At 40.9% G+C, this 22191-nt stretch overlaps 2 protein-coding genes across 3 annotated transcripts in view; one reads left to right on the forward strand and one right to left on the reverse strand.

Annotated features, from left to right (window-relative positions):
• ADAT2 (adenosine deaminase tRNA specific 2) lies at positions 1–10622 on the reverse strand. The gene is made up of 6 exons (XM_086744146.1): positions 10482–10622; positions 10126–10230; positions 2908–3058; positions 2239–2345; positions 447–519; positions 1–328 (listed from the first exon to the last, which is right to left on the reverse strand). Exons 1-6 carry the CDS (start codon positions 10539–10541, stop codon positions 288–290), a joined length of 537 nt encoding a protein of 178 aa, XP_086600272.1. The 5' UTR covers positions 10542–10622; the 3' UTR covers positions 1–287.
• Positions 10600–22191, forward strand: part of PEX3 (peroxisomal biogenesis factor 3) — a 22010-nt gene continuing 10418 nt past the window's right edge. Inside the window, exons 1-3 of one of the 2 annotated variants that reach the window (XM_086744142.1) lie at positions 10600–10745; positions 19223–19354; positions 20278–20359. In XM_086744142.1, the coding sequence (XP_086600268.1) occupies positions 10673–10745; positions 19223–19354; positions 20278–20359 (287 nt within the window). In that variant the 5' untranslated portion in view covers positions 10600–10672. Of the gene's footprint in view, positions 10746–14132; positions 14288–19222; positions 19355–20277; positions 20360–22191 lie in introns of those variants that run through there. The other variant, XM_086744143.1, reaches the window with a different exon arrangement.

Genomic DNA, 22191 nt, shown 5'->3' on the forward strand with positions numbered 1-22191 from the left:
TGCTGTACAGAATGGCATCATTTTAATGGATCCAACAGCTGTAAACAAGTGAACTTGAAACATAAATTTTCCTCTTTCTAAAAACAGCCACTTACTCTTCTGCTTGGTCACGTATGATAACAAGAAATCACATACGCAGGAACAGGTAGTAAGCATCCTATTGGTAAAAACTCTGTACAGAACATTAGACACAGTTTAATTGGACTGTATGTTTTAAAAAAGAGGGATGCTGAAGAAATCTTCACCTATCACTTTTTGGTAAGTTTCTGTCTCCCATCAGTGAAGGGCTAATTACGATGGTCCTTTTTCCGTACTTTTGATTTTGGTGCTGCCAAGAAGAAACAGACAGAGAGAAAAAACATCAGAAGTGAATTGCAGAAATACCAATGCCAGCATTATTTTAAATTAGGTTGGGATCAAAATGGATCCATTAATGTGACACCTACCATTGGGATTTTCTTGTCTGTAGAAAGCTTTTAACATTTCCACTGCTTCTTTGGCACGATAGCCAGAAATGCACTGTTCAAATTAGAATGATGTTCATGAGCGCATGTGAGAATAACATATTCTAGGCTTCACAATAATGCCTTAAGTAGAGAATAATTGTAAACAACTGTACTGTCCAGTCTACTAATTTAACATGTATATGTACCTTTAAATATTTGGGGGTCAGAAAATCTCCTTTTCAGGTTGAATACCTAATACATGTGGAAAATACTATGTTGAGGCTTAGCAGAGTAAATAATTTCCTTAATAACTTAAAGTTAGGCAAAACAAACTTTCTTAGTAACTTATGTAAATTTTTTATGCAATCTCCAATTTCTTCCCTATTAAAGTGTTTTCAACTCACTTCATATCTCTTCAAGCACTTGGAAATGTAAGAGACATACACCTAGGTATCTGTAGATAAGATACCTGCCAGAAAACATATGTCCACACACCTATTTTTTATTCCTAACAGTCACCTCTCAGACCTTTTTGGTCCTTCCAAAATATTCTTCCAGGCCATGAGCATTAATGACAAAGCATTTAAATATCACTAACACTCAATGAATCTCCACCCACACTAGAAAATAATGAATTACACCTACACATCCCACTGCAGTTGTCTACAAAGGAAGGATTCTCTCCTTTCTTTCTTCTGAACACACAGAAAAACGAAATACCACGTGCCAATGTTAGCAAATGAACAGTTTTCCAGTGCTGACTATACAATTTAATTCAGATGCTAGTCTCACAGACACCCTGACAGAAAGATGCTTAATGTTTACACTGAACTGCTAAAGAGTATCACCTTGCTGACTAAAATTCTTTCTGAGCCTTGAGCCTTTAGTGCTTATTTCCAATGCTGAAATATATTACTTATTTTTTACGTTCATTAAATCACAAAGGTTAAGTGCAGAAAATAACTCCAAGAACCCTACTCAGTATCCTTGTATAAGGCAGGATCAACTACAAATGCATATAATGTAATAAATATAATGCTATAAATACTCTCTATGTATATGTACAGATAGGTATGCTAGTATAATGCTGTAAAAGGTCTAGATTTATGTATACTATTCCTCCACTGAATGCTTGTCCAGCCTTTCTTAAATGACAAAGATGCCTCATTCTCCCCAGAGACCCTGTTCCAGTCCTTCAGTATCCTTACTGTTCAGACAGTTTCCCAGTATCTAAACTAAATCTCCTCTGCTGTTTTTGCACTCCGCATTTATTTGGGGATTTGAACTATATGGAGCAGATCTAAGCTAATGCATTTTACCTCACATACGGATAGACTGGGAGCAAAAATACAATCATTTCCAGTGGCTCAGCTGAAAACCTGTAACTTAGTAAGCTGCTGTTACTTGATCTTTATTATGTGTTTGTACATTCTGCAGTTTAAAATAATTTTTCCCTCATCTCTTCCTGAAGCATACACTTACTGTTCTAAGTATTACACATCTTTTAAATATATTTATTCTTTACCTTGTTCTGTGAGTATAATTCTTTTCTTTCCTCTTTGATGCATCCTTTTAAATATTTTAAGACTATCACCAGGCTTTTCCTCAATTTACTTTAATTTAAGGACTTACCTTTTTTTATATTATTTTCTTGTAAAGTCAAGTTTACTTGACTTCTGATTGTCTTTCATCTAAGTTCTCTTAAACTGATGCATAACATTCTCAAAGCACGGTAACGAAGCTAGGCACAGTAGCCTAGCTGAAAAATAAAGGAAAACATTTTATAGCTTACTTCAAATGGTTCTCCTGTGTCTACCATATCATCAGATGAGATGCTCAAAACTGAGCCACAGCCTCCAAATCGCTCATTTCGACAGCCATATACAACCCGTGGAATTTATGTGAATTAGTTAAGGTATTAAGTTAAAGCAAGCAGGAAGTAAAGTAGCCTAATTTAAGTAGTCATTAAATTTCACTAAAATGTGCTTGTACTTTTCAAACTAAATTAGTTTGCACTACAACTCCTCCCTCATAAAATCAGAACTTACTTCTGAGTAGTGTAGTATGTATTGCTGAAGATGCACATCCAGCCTTCCTCTAGAAAAGGAGAAGCATGAATCCCAAAGCAGAGGCATGGAAAGCCATGGCTTACTGATGGTTACAACATTCAAAACTGAACACTGAACTGCTATTAGCTCATTTAACATAATAACAGATATCTCTAAAATGTATTTTTACATCCCTAAGAGAAACCGTTGTTTCTGATAATTGCACCATTTCTCTGTCATTCTTGGGTCTCTCACTATTTACCATGCAATAAATGGAGGTGGGTGCAGACTCTCAAACCGTAAGATGGTACTCCTGTTGGCTTTGCCTGACAGCGTCTGTGAGCTCACTGCCAAAACAGTAACATTTTGACATATGATTTCCCAGCACGAATAAGCATGAAAGGAAAGGATACTCATCAAGCGGATGGCAGCTGCACACATGATACAAGGCTCTACAGTTACGTACAATACCGAGTGCGCAAACACTTCTGTATAATCTCTGTTCTGTTGCTTGCACCAGTCAAGGACCTGATCGATTGCCACCATTTCTGCATGTCGAGTAGCCTAGGAGATAAAAATAAACATTTTCTTAGAGTTTGCATTGATTCACAGCTTTAAGTTTCTCACATGTACAGACACTAATGAAATAAAATGCAATATCATAAAATTATTCTTACAAATCAAGGCACGATGGCCTGACATCTAATTTATTAATAATGGAATTATTTTCACTTCTGTTAAAGAAGTAATGTAATGCTTTCTTAAGGAGTTATTTTTATTACGCTTCTTTGCTGGTTCAAGGTGCAGAAGAAATTTCATGCAGCCCAAACTGCAGAAGAAATACTCAAGCCAAGAAAGAACGTATTCAACCTCAATCTCATATGCAGTACACACAAGATCTGCAAGAGCAAACCAGTTTTTTCTTCTACTTGTTCCTAGGTAGAGGAGTCTGCTCAGAAGTCCTCCTCTCTCTGTCATGCCAGCATTGTAAGACAAGACATGAAAGCTCTACCTGGGGCTTAAGGGACACAGAAAGCGCAACAGAACAACAGATCTAACCCACTGTGCTTCCAAGAGCAAGAATACAAGCCGGGTTCATTTATCTGGAAATACTAAGAAACTGCTCCTACCTCGTACCTTTTCCTCCCTCTGACAGTGTTACTGTGCCTGCAGGGAATGAATATGCTGAGAATAAGCAATAATTTCAGTATGTTTGTGGAACTGCTTGACCTACTGGGTAGACACAGTATTTTTGCTTTACATCAGGTTTAATGCTGCCTGGGAATATGTAAGCATACAGTAAGTCCCTTCTGTAATAGGCAGGGATTGCAGCATGTGCCTGATTACAAACAGACAGAAAAATATTGATTTATCTTTTCTTAATCCAAGACAACTGCGTGATGACTATCTCAGAGATCACAGCAATAGGTATGGCACAAAAACCTGAACAGAAAAGAAGTGTTGACGTTAACTGCAGAAAGACAGAAACAATTAGTAATGTCCCAGCATCACTCTGGAATGCCTGCAGCAGTGTGTTTTGCCAATCAAGTGTCACAGCAAAAATATCACAAAGCACTAGTTATGAAAGGACTCTCCAGTTACAACAACTGATGCTTATTTGAATTGAGGCTGTTAGTATTTTCACAGAATCATAGAATGGTTTGGGTTGGAAGGGACCTTCAAAGGCCATCTAGTCCAACCCCCCTGCAAGGAGCAGGGACATCTTCAACTAGATCAGGTTGCTCAGAGCCCCGTCCAACCTGGTGTTTTCCTTCTTTTTAATCTATTCTAGGAAAAGGGCGTTTTTTACACAGGCATTAGACTAAGACTGAATCAATACAAATTATACTTATACCTCTGCTGCATATGTCTTTACGTGACCTTAGATAAGTTCCTCTCAATACATGAACTTGGGTTAATATTCTAGCACTGTGAAGATCTGTGGTGATAACTGTGAGATGCTCTACAATATATGGCAAAGGACTCATGTTTAAATAAGCTAGTGGTAAGTTCAGTACTGTTTAAAATTTTTTAAAAACTCCTACAGAGATCTACGTTGCCTATGCCTACATTAGCAAATGCTGCAGTGCAAGAGGAGCGTATCTGCAGAGCAAAACAGTGCTGGGGACTCAACATCAATCAGGGGAGTTCACACTGGCCTAACTCCAGTTTAGTCCCATGGACAGTATATTCCCAGCAACAGCTGGAGTGCATTAGGTATGCTCCCTGAGTGCATCTTTTCAGTATAGCTTCATCTGAAAGAAAAACAGTTTGCCATCTCTGAGACACAAACCAAAGTATGGTAAGCAGACACAATCAAGAAATTAATTCCATGAGTGCATTTGTGATCTGAACTAACATAGTAATGAACCCACTTAGAATAAAAACCTGGATCTGAATCAATATGCAGACATAATTCCTCCAGACCTGCTAGTGAAATGTTCCCATTAAAATTCTCTAGTTGTATAAATGAGATCACAAAAGCTGAAGTCTTAGTGCACACACCTTATGGAGACACAAAGCACAACACTCTCCTGCAGAACGATGCCTCAGTACTACAGCTACCGTAACTCACAAGTGTAAGTTGTGGCTATTCTAATTTTGTGCCCCTCAGGTCAGAAGAGACATGAATATCATATTAGCTTTTCAAGTTCTGAGCATGAATTGAAAGCATGTATGCAAGAAGCCTTCATTACCGTAAGAAAACACACCTCTAACCTATGACACTGCTTTATGCTGAGTACATTGAGTAGCTTTTAGGCCTCTGCTGATCTTGGGAGTACAAGTTAAGAGAAAACACGCAGCTGCTGTAAGTCATACCGGCTTCTGCAGTAACAGAAGACAGCTACACAAAAGAGATTACACTAATATAGAATATTACTAGGCTCCAGCCCATCCACATCTGAAGTAATACATATTGGTCATCTCACCTCATGAAGACATGGGAACACGAGGACAAATTCACTACAGGGTGAGAAAGGATTATCCAAGCTACAGGACAATCTCCATACAGAGGCTAACTAGACTACAGCTCTTAAGTCACCACAGTCATTAGTTTTCCAAGCTAAGATGACTATGGTAAAGCTTTATAAAAATCAAGAAAAATGTGGAAAAGCAAGCAGTAAATTGTTATTCATTATTTCTCATAACAAGCGGGCAACCCAATGAAATTATCAGGCAGCAGATTTAAAACAAACAAAAGGAAGTACTCTTTCACAAAGCACATAATTCAATTGTGGAACTCATTGCCACAGGATGCTATGGAAGCCAAAAACATAAATGAGTTCAAAAAAGGTTTAGACAAATTCATGGAGGATATGTGCGCAGACAGCTATCAGAAACAACGATCCAGATACAGTCTTGGGCTCTGGAAGTCCCTAAGCTACTCACTTTCAGAAGTGGAAAGGACAGGCAAGGAGAAGGTTTACGCTACTCTCTTGTTTCTCAAGCTCCTTCCTTAAGCATCTGCTAAAGGTTCCTCTTAAAGACAAGATATAGGGGAAAAACTGACCTTCTAGGTCTGTCTTAAGATTTTATTTTGTATTGAGCTATGACTAGACAGTCTTTTTTATTTACTTGCTTTGTGTAAAATAACAAGACAAAACAGGTTATTTTCATTTTGAGTCACTGCCTCAGTTCACAAGCTTCTATAAGCTCCCGCTGCTTTTTAACTTGCCCGATCTTATATATTATTTTAAAGCCAAGAAAACAAAAGCAGGTAAGAGTAGCAAGCGAAAAAGAGAATTGTTAGAGAGCGGCAAATGGTGTTCCAAGTAGAAATTATTTGAAGCTGACATCAGTGGGGAAAAAGCCTTGACAAAACCTTAAAATAGTGCCCCAAACTGTGGCAAATGTTTTATAGACAAATAAAGATACCATCACTGCCCTGAAAAGCTTACCTTCTAAATCTTAGACAAGAATTAACAAGCTAGAGTAAAGGGGGCCAGAACTCAAAGTCGTATATTATCTTGTGACTTCATTAGTAATTCAAGAGTGCAAACAATACTTCATTTTCAATTATTGCATACTGTACTTGCAAGATGATCTGGGCAAAGACACATGCTACAATGACCCAACAGAAGGTAACAGAGAAGTCTGCATGTATCAACAAAGGACCTAAGATGTCTGTGAGTGGGAAGTGAGCAATTGCATCACACACAGGAATAAAGATGCCAAAAAAAGACCCAGTTCTAGTTGGAAAGGGTCACATATGTTATAAAGAAGAAAATTTTCAGGCTGGTCGGAGGGAAGAGTGCGAGCAAGCAAGTGTGGGAGCTGCCAGAGGGAACACAGTGCTGGCACAAGCTTGTGACTTTAGTGCCAGAATGTTGAAAACGAATGTCTTACACAGACATTTGTTGCACTATTGCCCAATGAATACAAGTAATGACATGCCTAGCTATTTTGAAATGCTGATGCCACAGCCATGTTCCTAAAAAATAAAACAAAACAAACACAGCTGTATACAAACTCCCTTCTTCCAACAGCAACTTCTTCCAGAACAAAGTGGTGATGATGATCAATAATTTTGCAAATAACTTCCACCAAATAAGCAGCAGTATCTCTGACATTAAAGTGTTCTGCTGTGGACATCCAGGGCAAAAACAAAGTATGCAGGGTGATAGGAGACTTAAAAAATCTGAGACCTTCCAGCAACTAAATCTTTTTGACTAAATGAGCAGTTTAGGAACAGAATGAAAGAGGGCATAAAAAAGACACTACCTACTCCTAACTCCAGTCAGGTAGATCAGAGGATGCAGGGACTCACTTAAGGAGAAGACAGGGAATTTATCTGACACAAAGCCTAATGGCAAGTTGATTCCTAAGACAGGACAAAAGAGTAGGGAAGAACTGCAGATCTAACTGGATAAATGATCATTTTTTAAAAGCGGGAAGGAAGTTTACAAGGAGTGAAAAAAGCCAATAGCAAAGGCTAAAGAAGAATCGCCAAATGTCAACCATGCAAAAGAAATTACATAAAAGGTAAAAACGTCTTCAGACAAAACACGTGAAAAAGAAGTTTGAATTACTACGGTGACCTTGAGATGACACTCAAATATAATTTATAGTACTACTCCAAAACAAAATTAACATTTTGCCTTTTCAATAAAAATGATGTGGAGAATGTGGTCAAAGGGCAGAATAAGAGTATGGAAGCAGAAGTTACAGTGTATGGGATATGGAATTATAGAATCATAGAATCATAGAATGGTTAGGGTTGGAAGGGACCTTCAAAGGCCATCTAGTCCAACCCCCCTGCAAGGAGAAGGGACATCCCTGACTAGATCAGGTTGCTCAGAGCCTCATCCAGCCTGGCCTTGAACGTTTCCAGGGATGGGGCATCCACCACCTCTCTGGGCAACCTGTTCCAGTGTTCTATAACTCGCATTGTAAAAAATTTTTTCCTAATATCCAATCTAAATCTACCCCCTTTATTTTAAAACTATTTAGCTTTGATGCTAAAATGATGACATTGCCTAGGGCATGGAAGAGGGATGAGGGGTAAAACCCCAGGTTGATAGATCATCTCCATCAGAAAAATACTAAAGAACTCATGCATCAGACTGCCAATCCCATAGCAATGCTTTTGATATATCAAGGAAAAAAAAAAAACACAAAAACAAAACAACAAATGAAGAATAACGAAACAGCATTAAAGACCAAAGCAGCTCCAGAAAAGATCAGTGGACCTATTTCCAGGAAGAGTGGGAAGTATTATTGTTATCAAACAAGGCACAAGAGAAAGTCCATCTGGAATAAAGTATACAGTTCTGGTTCAGGAATTCAAGAAAGATGAATCAAAGCTGTATACAAGAATTACTAGAATGAACACATAAAGCAAGCCTACCTTCTGAGAGAAGATTAAACAGCTGTCTTGGGGAAAAGAGGGAAAAACAAAAGCCAAAAGGGAATAGGACTTAAAATACCTCCAAGCAATGTAAAATAAAGGATGACGCTGGCACAAGAACAGAGAGATATAAATGCACCATAAAAAGTTTAAAACTAGAAATCAGATGTTTTCTAGCCATATCAGGAACGATGTTCTGGAAAAGTCCTCCAATGTGAGATAGGACAAGAAATTGGTTTCAAAATGGACCTTGACAAATTGATGGAATGTGCTGGAACTCCCTCAATGGTTCAAGAAGGGGTTTTTTTCCCCCCGGCTTGTTCCTAAATAATGCCAGAAACCGTTAGGAGAAAACTGAAAACAATTTCCTGCGTTCACATTTCCCAACATTGCCTCTTTCAAGCTCACGTTTTCTTTTAGACTATACGGCGCAATTAAGTATCGGATACAAAATTTAGAAGCACTGACTACCCAGCACTTCCAATCACTGTAATATAAGTATTTATGAAAATTAAGCCACAAAAGAATTGAAACTTGAGCTAAACAGAAATTGAAAAAAGGACTGGCTTTACAAGATACTAACAGTTTACTGTTTCCAAACGAAGATGAATTTTTGAAATCAGGCTGCTTGGATTTAAGTATATACCTTCAGGCAACTCTCATGTTCATACAAAAAAAATGTCTGAAAGCTTCCCTAATATTTTTAAGTTGATTCTGATTTTGTTACCAATCTTCCAGTTATGTTCTGCCTGCATGATTTTTACACAGCATTAATAGCCCTTGCACAACTTTCCCAAGAAGTGTCTGCTTCTCCACGGTGTTTACACTGATTTAACCTGAGACACCTAGCTTCTCTGTCAACTGACTTTCTTGAGCTGTATTAGAATTATTTTCATACGTTATGGATTGTCCTGTAGCATAAGTTAGTAAAATGATTCATTTTCACTGTTACATTTTGGAGCTTAACAGACTCATTTTCACCTTTCATTATATTTTCAGATTCCAGACATCTAATATAAGTTACAGCCAGATCCTGCAATCAGATCAATTTATACAAAACTTCTAGTTGCACAAAATCCTTGTTGGCTTTTCTGGGTCTCGCCGCATGTAGATCTAATTTGATGGCTACAACTGCAAGCATCACATTTAAAATCTACAGGCAATATTTTTTTTAGATAGAACAACTTTGTCAAAGGAACAATTTTTGTAAACTAGAGATTTTGTTAATCTACACATTCTGTAACCCTACACAGCTTCCCCACTCCTTGTCTTACCCCTGTCCCTTCTAAAATGAAACTATTATTTATTTATTTATTCCTTTATTTGTACAGTAGCTTTTCCATAAAAGCAACAGAGCTGGATTTACACTCTATACTTCATCACTTTTCAGATTAGCATTTTCACGTTATTGTGATAAGGTTGTTTGCTAACAACGTGAATTGTTTCTGAGGCGTCTATGGGAGGAATTTCAACAGAAAGGCGGCACAGGTCACTCTTTTCTCACTTTTAACCCCTGGGTGACTTTGAAGGCCTCCAGAGAGCACAGCTGAAACCCGCAACACCTCTCCGGGAGGACAGCGTCTCCACTTCGCACCGCGGCTTCACCACCCTCCCTGCTCCGCTCTCCGTCCCGTGGCTCCCGGCGCCCGCTCGCTTTCCAAAAGCTGGCCGGGATCTCCCCGCACCCCTCCCGGGACGGCCGGGGGTGGGGGCTGAGGGGGTGCAAGGCCGAACCGCGCCCCGAGAAGCACCGCGATCCCCCCCCCCCCCGCCTCCAACTCACGTTTTTCGTCTCGTTGACCTCGTTCCTGCCCCTCCCTACGACCTCGCCGTTGTACAGCAGGAGACAACCGACGGGAACCTCCCCGTTCTCCAGCGCCTCTTTGGCCTGCAGGACAGACGAAGGGGAGGAACGGGACAACGTTACGGGACAACCTTACCTTGAACCAAACCCCCGCTCTCCCGCCCCCTCAGCGCTGCCGTGAGGGAGGCCCCGGCCCGCCCGCCCCGGGGCTCCCCGCAGGCCTCCTCCGAGCCTTTCTTCCGCGGGAGAGCGGAGCCCGGCCGCCCGCAGCCCTCAGGGCCGGGGCCGGGGCCGGGGCCGCGGCGGGAGCCCCCCCTACCCCCGCCCGCACTGACTATGTCGAGGGCCTGGTCCATCCAGGCCAGCGCTGCCGCCTCCTCCTGCTGCTCCTCCATGGCCGGCACCGGCGGGGCGCGGGCGGCGTTTCCGGGGGGCCGGGCGGCGAGGCACCGCGGGCGGGGCCGCTGCCACCGCCGCTTCCGCCGAGGCGAGGGGCGGCCGGGCCGGGCTGGGCTGGACGCGCAGGATGCTCCGGTCGCTCTGGAGTTTCCTCAAGCGGCACAAGAAGAAATGCCTCGTCCTCGGCACCTTCCTCGGCGGTGAGTGTCCGGCGGCCGGGCCGAGGGGCGATGGTAGGGCTCAGCGCGGAGCCGGCCTCGGCGCCTCCCCGCTGCCCGGTCTCCCCGGAGAGGCCCCCTCGGAGGCGGCGCTCGGCCACTGAGCCCGACGAGCCCCCGGTGCTCAGGCGGGTTCCCCGCTGGCAGGAAAGCTCGTCTGCCTGCCGCCTCCGCCCCTACCGCCCGGGCGAGCCCGGTGCCGGCCGCTGGCGTGACCGGTCCGGCGGTGCCGCGGGCCCGGCCGGCCTCACCCCTGCCGTCGCCCGGCACTGTAGGGCTGGCAGCTGCGCGGCGGCGCGGAGCAGCCCTTGGCCTGGCTGGGGACAGCGAAACGCGCCCGCCGACCGCCTTTGGGAGAGCTCAGGAGGCAGGAGGGGTTTTCTCCTGGGCAGGGAAGGGGGGCAAATCTACACGTCGTGTCCCAGGTCCTGAAATGCAGGGGTTCAAGTTGCCTGGGTGTTCTTACGGCAGGTGTTTGTGTTGGTTTGAAACAACATTTAACCGTGCAAAGTGTGGGTGATGTTTGTATTATTATTTTTAGGATGGAGTCTGAAAGCTTGTACTTTGTGCATTGGGGTGAATTGTCAAATACAAACCAACTGCAGGCACAAAACTTTGCTGGAGAGGAGGATTTGCATTAATTATTCAAGCCGGTTTTTCTCCCTGAAGGCTCTTGCCTAACCTGTAGGGTTGTTATGGTCTGGTAAGCTCCTCCTTTCCTTGGAGTTATTATAGGATTATTTTTAGTCGGAATTGGATTTAAAAGAACATCTTGGATCTGTCTCTGTTTATTACAAGAGTGCAGCTGGAGATTAGATACTCCTCAAGAGGTACAGCCGTGTCTTTGCATGCTCAGTCACCGGTGTACTTATGCAAATGACGCAGAATTAAATATTACAGAGTTGCTTAGGAAGGTTTGTATTTGTTTATACCACTGGAACTTGCCTGAACAGTTATTTATTCCGAGGGCTACAGGATTTTTGCAATATGTTTTGTCTCATATTCAGGTGAGGTCTCTTGTGAAGGTGAATTTTACATACTTCTGACTTGCCTTGGTTGTTGTGTCCTCTGCATCCTTTCAGCATGAATTCCTTCGCGTTTTTCTAAAGAGTGCCAATTAATAAGCGATAATAGATTAGATAATGTTACTGAAGTACTTGTCAGACCGCTTCTCCAGTTCACCCCTTCATTTGTGGGTTTTCTGACGATGCAAGTACAGTAGAAGGTAATGTTTAGCAGTTTCTGAGCCACTACGCTTACAGCCCACCATGTGAAGTAAACAGATTTACTTTAATATACCAGGCTGTAACCTGCAAGCTGTTCTCTCTCCTGTTCAGCTGTCTTTGTGAGAGTGGTAGGCGCCAAATGGGAATCATAAAAACATCAGTTGTCCCAGTTTCAGGTAGTAAACATAGATCAATGTCCAAGTGGGAGAGCAGATACTGGGGAGCCTGTGGCTTTTGGTAGTCCTCATAGCCTGAAATCCTAAATTCACCATGTATAAACAGCCCTCTGCCAGCCTGCAAATCATCTTCATATCATTGAATTTGGAGCTTTTTCCTTACAAATGTTTATGTACAGTTCAGTATCACTTTCACTAAAATGCTACTGATTGGATGAAGTACACTTAAAAAAAAAAAAACAGGATCTAAACCAAAGTCATTTAAAGTATATCCGATCAAAAAAACCCACAAGATGCTCCTCTGCTAACAAGAGTTTCAGGTTCCGGCTGAAAATATTGAACTGTGCCTGCAACATGGATCAAGTACCTGTTTCCTCAGGACATGTTGTACTTGAGGACTCTGTAGCAAATTGCTTTTTTGTATTTGAGACTGTGTAGTTAATCAGGAGAACGAGCAGGAGAGCATCACTAGCTGCCGCCAGCTGCAACGTGCACCACAGTATTTTAGGGCAGCCTGAGAGATGGAGGGATTTACTGCGAAGTGCTGCACTACAGTTGTTCAGCAGCTGAATCTTGGGTGCTTTGGCCATCTACATATTAGTTATGGATCGGACCTTAAAATAACTCCAGGAGCTATGGTAATGCCTTCACCAATGAACCAGAACTCTGAGATCCACAGTGGACTCTCCTCCAGAAAATACTGCCTAACGCTGAAAGGTAGAATGTAACTTTATGTCGCTGCTTTTGCTTGAAGACAGAATATTTGGAAGTGGCTGAATGATTTAAGAAAAACATCCAAATCTGCTGATTTAATACCAGAGACTGGAATCTACATCTCTGGTGGGTTGTGGGTTTTTTGTGTTTGGTTTGGTTTGGGTTTTTTTAAGAGCTGTATGTAGGTGCATTTTCTGGGAAGGAGGATATAACAAGGGAAATGGGACATCATGAGGTTTAATGATTTTAAGTCTTTAACTGGCACAGGGTCAGAGATTAATGTGAATATTTAATGATCCGTTAGACAGTATAGAAAAGTCTCTCCATTATTACTGATACAGTGTTATTTACTGAGATGGATTCCCTGTGTGTAATCAGTGGCTGCCATTCTTAGTGTAATTTCTGTCAATCCCAACACTGCAACAGATTTTTCTGGGTTTTTTTATCTTTATGAAGATACAAAACTCATAAAATAAGAGCTCAAATTGAGGGAAAAGCAACTGAAATAGGTGTCATTTTCCCTTAACCACAGAGCAGTGTTGAGAAGATCTCAACTTAGCAAAGACCCTATACAAACTTTTTCTTCAGAAGTCTGTTCTTTTAGCAATATAAACTAAATCGTGTACTAAAAAGACTTAAATCTCTTCAAGCAAGCAAAATCTAGTGCTCCGAGATCAAACTCACCAGAAATATTTACAGTAGAGAGTGAGCTAGCATGACAGAACTGCAAGGACGTGTTATCTTCACTTGTTCTTATTGGATAGGTAGATTTACCTTAAAGTAGTTTCTACCTCAGGGCTCAGCATTCGAGGCAGATTTCAATGTCTGTGACAAACTGATTCACAGCTGAAATTCTCTCATTGCAGGAGAAGAGCAAGTTCAGGGTGTGTCTGCAATGTATGGTTCTGGTTTCAGCATGAATGAATTATTGCTCAATTTCATCTGTTGCAACCTTTGCCGTGTAGAAAGAGCATTTCAGTTCAGAAGTCTATATGCTTGGCAAAGAAAGTTGTCTTGGTTTGTGAGTGAGTGCAGGGGTGTTAAATAGGTTTTGGTGGCACTCAGTGCCAAGAGAGTAGGACTTCAATGTCTTCTGATGGGACAGTTGTATGTCAGTTGATGCACGACTTGCTTGTACGTAAGGACAAACCGCAACTTACAGCTCTGTCCATGTTCTGGAAGGATGCAGGCTTCTGTGTGGCAGTGCAATTTCTACATAACGAAATTTTTAAAGCTGAAAATTTTCCCTTATTTTTTTTTTTTTACTGAGGAAAGTATGGCAATGAAAGTAAAGGTTACATAGGGTTGTAAAGAGGTTTCCTGAAAACTTGATGCTTCAGTTACCAGTCCCACACTTCTGCTCATCTCTCCATTTTGCTTGTGAAGAAAGGAAAGGGCTAAGGGAGAGGTAAGCCGTAACTTATGTGCTGTGAGAAATATCCTACCTGCTGAGGCCACTGGCATGAGTATTTAAGAGCCTGCAGATTTTGCAAGCTACTTTCATTACTTACATTTAGGTGGGAAGAGTCTGTGCCATGCTATAGGTGAAGAGGGCTACAGAGACACATCAGAGTGCGTTTATCTCAATTTACTGTTAACAGATGAATCAAAGTGGTGCTTCCACAGGATATGGGTACTGTAGACCCTAGGTGTTCCCAGTGTCATGATATAACCCTGGCCAGCAACTAAGTGTGACGCAGCCACTTGCTCACCACCCCCCACCACCCCCCAATGGGTTGTGGGAAAGGATCAGAAGGGTAAAAGTGAGAAAATTTGTGGGTTGAGATAAAACCAGTTTAATAATTTAAAAAAGAAATAATAATAGTGGTAATTAAAAATCGTGAGGAAAAGGAGGGGGGATAACAAAGAGGGGGAGAAGTAAAACCCAAGAAAAACAAGTGATGCAAATAAAAACAATTGCTCACCACCAAGCAACTGATGCCCAGCCAGTCCCCTAGCAGCATCCTCCCCACCAACCTCCCCCCTGGTTTTATGGCTGTTTGATTCCATACCATCATGTGGTAGGGAATATCCCTTTGGTCAGTTGGGGTCAGCTGTCCTGGCTGTACCCCTTCCCAGCTTCTGGTGCACCCCCAGCCTACTCACTGGTGGGGTGCTGTGAGGAACAGAAAAGGCCTTGACTCTCTGTAAGCACTGCTCAGCAATGACTGACACATCCCTGGATGATCGATTCTGTTATCAGCACAAATCCAAAACGTAGCCCCATGCTAGCTACTCTGAAGAAAATTTACTCTGTCACAGGCTAAACCAACACAGGCAGCCAGTACAAATATAGAATCACAGAATCATAGAATGGTTACATTTCACTTTGTAGATCAATTTTAAAGCAGTATGAGTTGTAGTTTGCGATCCTTACTGAGGTTCCTGTACCTGGAGGTTCTGGCATCAGATGATGTAGTCCTAGTTTGTACCACTCCTCTGTTTCTGAACCCTCTGTCGTCAGAAGTATTGGGACTATAGTTGTTTTCATAGTTCACATTTTAATGAAGGCAGAAAAAGGTTTACGTAGAAATGGTCTTTTGGGCAGTCTCATTATTGCTGAATTTTCTTATTTCCTGGTTTTGTATGGAACATATGGGAAAGATTCAGTATGAAGTTCCATTTATAGAACGGTTTAGCTAATTAGACATGAGTAAAATGTTGCTGCTGACACTTTTTGCAGACCTCCTATCCCATTCATCCCATTCCCAGCTCAACATGAGCAGGCAATGCGCCTTTGCGGCCCAGAAGGCCAACCGCATCCTGGGCTGCATCAAAAGGAGTGTGGCCAGCAGGTCAAGGGAGGTGATTCTCCCCCTCTGCTCTGCCCTGGTGAGACCCCACTTGGAGTACTATGTCCAGTTCTGGAACCCCCAGCGTAAGAAGGACATGGACCAGAGGAGGGCCACGAAGATGATAAAAGGGCTGGAGCACCTCTCCTATAAGGACAGGCTGAGAGAGTTGGGGCTGTTCAGCCTGGAGAAGAGGAGGCTCCAGGGATACCTGATAGCAGTCTTCCAGTACCTCAAGGGGGCCTACAGGAAAGATGGAGAGAGGCTGTTCAGTAGGGCCTGTTGTGATAGGCTGAGGGGTAATGGTTTTAAAATAGAGGGATGTAGATTTAGATTAGATATTAGGAAAAAAAATTTTACAATGAGAGTTGTAGAACACTGGAAGAGGTTGCCCAGAGAGGTGGTGGAAGCCCCATCCCTGGAAACGTTCAAGGCCAGGCTGGATGAGGCTCTGAGCAACCTGATCTAGTCAGGGATGTCCCTGCTCCTTGCAGGGGGGTTGGACTAGATGACCTTTGAAGGTCCTTTCCAACCCAAACCATTCTATGATTCTATGATTCTGAGAGGTAAAATTGAGTTATATTAGCTGTTGTAAAAAGTTGGTGTTCACTTTGCTTGTTTTTAACAGCAGGGATTTTCAAAATGTCAGTTTAGTTTCTTACAGGTGCATTAGCTGCCTTGACATGGCAGTTCTTGTGATGTGGCTTTCTCTGGTCCTTCTTCCAGCTCCAGGTGACGATGTTTTCATGTGATGCATTCAGCCTGGGCTGCTTAGAATTCTGTGTTCTGTCTTCTGAATTAATGCACTGTGTATGACTGTAGATACACAAGGTAGTTCTAACGTAGAACATGAACACACATGCAGACTGACTCCCAGGCTGGCAGCTCCTTGAAATATCCCGTAAGCTGGAGACTTGCAGAGGCTCTGATGCTGCATTCAGGCACAGGTGACTAGTGGGCAGAAATTAATTGTCACAAAGCTGACAACAATGGCAAGCCACACAGTTAGTAAGAGAGGCAGTCTGCTGCTGACATCCGAACTTCTTTGTTGTTCATTGGTTTGACTTAAGCTGTATGGATGGTGTAACTTTTACCTTGGTTAACTTCTGATACATTGCATTCCTGAAGATTATACTGGAGTAAATAACATCTGTTAGTGATGGCTCAAAGTTATAGCTAATTTCAGGGGAGAGGGGGAGAAATAAGACTAGTAGTAGCTGGCGTTGCATCATTTTATACAACTGTTTTTTCTGGAAACTCCTTGTGAAACCTGGATGACTGCTAATGCGACTTCGGACTCTTGCAAGGCAAAGCAGTTCTTAGTACAGAGTAATCACGCAGCCTTAACAATTGAGTATTAAGCAATTAGCTATCTCAGTCGTAATTACAAAGGTGCTGCTCCAGCATATCACTCAAGAGCATGCACGTGATTCTTCTTGATTGTTTACATGTCTTCCTGTGTATGTTCAAGAAAGGTCTTTTTTTATACTTTTCTGCCACAAAACCTGGAGTTAAAGGATTTATTTTGAGGGGGAGGAAATAAACGAAAGTGGTCATTTGGACAAATGACTATGTATGAGCATAATGTGAAAAATGTGGTGCGATAAATATTTAAAAATTGTTGCTATTTCAGTATGTTAGCTGCAAACAAAAAAAATCAATACCCTGACAATTGTGTTCTAAATAAATATTCTTGACAGGAATTGATAATTTCTTAGAGAAAAATAACCTAATTGTTATTTATGAAGTCTCATTTTACCTACACAGTTTACAGTGGTAAAATTGCATTTTATGTATATTGAACCACGATATTAAAGTTTGCATCTAATGGAGTGAATCTTCCACATGGCGAATGGTCAGTCTGCTTAAAGGCTGAAGCAGGAGAGAGTGACTTCTCCATTTTTATTTTATGAGCCTTTTTGTGAAATAAATGGAGATGACTGTGGTTGTTCTAAACTGATTTGGCTTGTAGTTGCCTATTAGGAAACATAATGCTGATACAAATAGCCAGATTTTTTTTCAATCATAAACATTAAGGTATGAAGTTGACAAGCCTTTTGAAATACTGATGATAATTTGGAGAATGTATTGAAAGGTTCTAATGACCTAAAACCTGTAGTTTAATTCAAAATCTTGGGGAGTTTAGGTGGTTGGTGGTTTTTTTGTTTTGTTTTTGTGGATCGGGCTCATAAAAATAGTTTTAAAACTTTCAGCATTCAGCAACTGTTAAGTGCCTCATTCATTCAGATATTAACTTTGAAATGTGACGGTTGAACTTTGAAGAAAACTTTGTAGCTCTGTGTTTAGAGCTTTTGAAAGTGCTTGGTGGAAAAAAAATAAAAACTTGATTTCATATTCAGATTTCTTCTGTGTACCATTACTGACTTCACAGAGTCAGAGCTGGCACTCTGTAGAGGAGTTTCAGTACTTAGGGGATTGCTCCCCAGTGGAGAGAAGATGATCAGCTTGTACAGTAGTCTTTTCTGCTTGGGTTTGTTCCTCCCTTATATCTCACTCCCCTCTCCCCCCACAATTCTTTCATGAGAGAACATGGGAAGAGCTTGTTATGCACCTAAGTAGGTAATGGCTGCTACCGCTGCGTACAGGAGACAGCAAATTAACTTGATACGCAGGAGATGTTATGTGAGGCCCTGGCTGGAGGGCGAGAAATTCAGGCAAAGCAGCTTGCAGTGGGCAAAGGTGCTGAGGATAAGTATAGAAAACGTAGTAGTGCCTTGAGAAATGGCTTAGAAAGGGAGATGGAGATGAGGAAAGATGAGAAGAGGGCTGTGGGCAGCCTGGAGAGATCTCTGAACCCATGGTAACATGGGAAGAGCAGTTGGAGAGCACTTCAAAGGGATAGATCTTGAAAGAGGAGGAAATGCAGAGCAATTTTTTTTTTTGCTGGGTCTTTGTTGAAATGGAGATTCATAGTCAGGGTGATGAGGAATTATCACATCCGCAAAGGTAGAAGAGTGGAGCTGGAGAGGAAATAAGAGGACCACAGTCAGGGCCCACTGAAGCTAAGGTTCTTCCTACAGACAAATTTCAGGACCAAATGAAGGAAGTGTTGGCCTCTAGCAGTTTTCTCTTATGTGATTTTTGAGATTTGAGTTTTATCTCTAACTTCTGCTAATTTTAGAAATATATATTTTTAAAAACTTTACATTTTCATCCATCTCCAGACCTGTGTGTTTCAGTTTCTTTTCTCTGTTCTTTGTTTTTATTACCCTACTCTTCCCAATGCTTTTTAATCTCTTCAGTACTAGTTGTTCATGTTGCAGTAATACCAAAAATGCCTTCCTTGAAAGGCAAGATCTCTCTTCTCAGGAAAGTTTCTTACACTGATTCAACTCATTACTCTTGATGCTTTAATTAATTTTGAAAACATTATTTCTGAGTATTACTTTGTCAATCAGTACTAAAATACTCAAGACCCACGTATCCCAAGAAACCCACTATGCACCCTTACGATTTAAAATCAAAGAAAGGGGCTGAAGGGGCCTTTCCCACGATTTAAAGCAGCTTGTAACATGAAAATCTCTCTGTAGGAGTCTATTTACTCGGAAAATATGGGCAGAAGAAAATCAGAGAAATCCAAGAACGAGAGGCAGCTGAATACATCGCCCAAGCACGAAGGCAGTATCATTTTGAAAGTAATCAGAGGACGTGCAATATGACAGGTAAGACAAGGAAATAGCTACTTTTCTTGACAGGTGGAATTATTTGGTGATTTATACTGCGTATTGACAGGATGGAAGTGGAATAAGAAATGTAGGTGAATTCAAAATCTTAATTAAATACTAGTGCATAAATAGTCATTTACATAATAAAAACAGAATCTGAAGAAAAGATGATTGAAGGGATTTCTAGGGCTCACCTTAACCCTTCATTTGAATATATCCATCTATAATGCATACAAGTATACATACAGGTTACAGGTTTTTGTCACTTCAGGACTTCTTGTGTATCACCCTAAACTGTGTGTGGTATTAAGGTGTGAAACAGCACCCAGATTTAAACAATACTGAATTTACAGCAGGATTATCATATCCTAGCACGTTGTTAGTAAGCTACAGAGAGAGCTGGGTGGGTAATCTTTTACAAATAAGCACATCAGACCATTCATTCCCTCCATTTAAACGGTTAAAAGGTACCTAGCTAGCTGAGGAGCAAGAAGTGAAAGTGTTTATATTACAGCACTGGTCACTGGATTTTTGGAGAGGAGACGGTAGGGTGAAGTTTAACAAACCTCAGATCTTTTTCTTCTCATCTGGAAAAATGCAACAGTGTAGATTTTCACCAAATCTTATTCTGAGGAGTTGAAGGCATGTATATGCAGATATGCAGCATGTGAGTACACATCTGCAGCTAGAGCCAACAAAGACGTGTAGCCACATAAGGGCAGCATTGTACCCAAGCTTATAAGAGGCACACAGGTAATTGCACTTCTGAGTACTCCTGGGGTTTCCTATTTTGTTTGTCCTCCCAGCTTTGCCTGTTGAGCAGTGGGATTTACACTGTGTAGCAGCTGTTGAGTGAGAGCTGGGGATAAGTTTATGATGATTTTTTATGTTGACAGATTTTTTTTTTCTTTTAATAACAGTGCTGTCAATGCTTCCAACATTGAGGGATGCCTTAATGCATCAATTAAATTCTGAGAGTCTTACATCCCTTCTTAAAAATAGGTAAGATTGTTTTGTTAATTTGTTAAAGATCACTTGTTTTGATCACAACATAAGTTTTTTTCCAAATTATATGTTTATAATGTAGAAAGCATGCAGGATTTTGGTTCTGTGTCCCATTGAGTCACTAGTCCTGAAGTATTTTGAAATCACTACGTAAATATCTTGTGTCATATTAGATGTATTTTTATAGGTATGGTTGGCATTTTCCAAATGTTACAAGAAATAATGATTCCTTTAAGATGCTGGAGTAAGACCCATGGTTTTTGTTGAAGTGCTTATAAGACAGGCAGATTAAGTACTTAGATGATCTAGTCCTCACTTAAACAGGACAGAGTATCTTGACTGAGTTGTTAGTGTTTTGTTTGTAAAAATCGTATCAAGGTCAGACATGAATAGTAACGAAAAGTATCAAAGATGAGATTGCAAATGGATATAAGCTATGAGAATTTTTTTTTTTTTTTTTTTTCTTTTTTGAAGTAGAACAAATAGGGGCATGTCATACATTAAGAAGAATGCTTCCCTGTCAGAAAACACCTTTGGCTTCCTTGTAACTGTAGGAACAAATAGCATATTTTTAAATACATAAAGTGCTTAATGTCATAACTTAAAAGTAGAGTAAGGTGCTTAGTATTTGGCACAGAGTAAAAGTGCTATGTAGGCAGTTAACACAGGGTTTTTGACTCACTCTAGACTGCCTTTCTAGTTTACCTCTCACTAGCTTATTTATATAGCTGTAACTTCAGCTGAACAGCATTTAATGGATTATCTATCTGGTCATTGTCTTTTTTCTGTCAAAAAACTCCCACAATGAGGCAACAGAAGGTGATATTTAAAGTGGGAATTACAGCTTGAACGATGTTTTTATAACATATTATCTGAGAGTTTGCAACTGTAATTTAATATTATTTACCCCAAAGAAGAAGAAATAAGGATAAGTTGATTTTAATGAAATATTTAATGTATTAGTCATAATAAGAGTTTTACTCAATGGAAAAAATAACCTGAATGAACAAGAGATCTTGTCAATCACCAGATTTGTCTTCTGGACTGTGCAGCAAAATAGCCTGCAAAGGCTTATAATCGTCTGTTCTCTGTAGCATGCATCCTTTTACCAGAATATATCTAGTGTCTCTAACTTGTTTCACTAGCTGAAAATGTGTATGGGTAAGGTGACACACCAATAATCCCAGTGAAAGTAGAGATGAGACTTTTTGATACTATTGTTACACATTTCTGAAAACAATTTTTTTTAAATGCCAGTTATATGCAATATTCTGTAAGCGTGAATGTCCATTTAGAGTGTATATTACAGTGGACTTTGTGTCCTGATGCTTCCTTTTTTGACTTATGCTGAGGAAGCTTTAACTATATGGCTGAACTTTTTGAACTGAAAAGGTAGAGAAGGAGTTGGGAAGGCACAGATCATGGAACTCATCAAGGCTCGTTTCACTTTGAAGTGAGTGAAATGAAAAAATCCATTTCCATTGTTAGGCTTAATACTTGCAGGCTTAAACTGTTACCTGGCTGTTGCCTTATGTTGTGAGGAGAAACTTTGTAAGCATGAGCTCCAGAAGATGTTTTGACATAATAGGTGCAAATGTAGTTAGCTGATGATGTATTGGCTTCTTTTTCTCTCTTCAGTTGGCATGGAAAACTTAGCACTCATAAGTAACAGGTTTTGAGTCCTGTTACGTGTTGTATCTATAGAAATATTACTGTATTTTTTTTTAACAGTCTTTCCTTTTTTTGCTTTATACTAGCTTTTAAAACTGTAGATTTTGCTTACAAAGAGAGAAGTGTGTAAACTCTTTTTGTATGTGCCATGGATCCTT

The sequence above is a fragment of the Chlamydotis macqueenii genome, chromosome 3 (genome assembly GCF_036417535.1).
Source record: "Chlamydotis macqueenii isolate bChlMac1 chromosome 3, bChlMac1.mat, whole genome shotgun sequence".
In the NCBI taxonomy this organism is placed as follows: Eukaryota; Metazoa; Chordata; class Aves; order Otidiformes; family Otididae; genus Chlamydotis; species Chlamydotis macqueenii.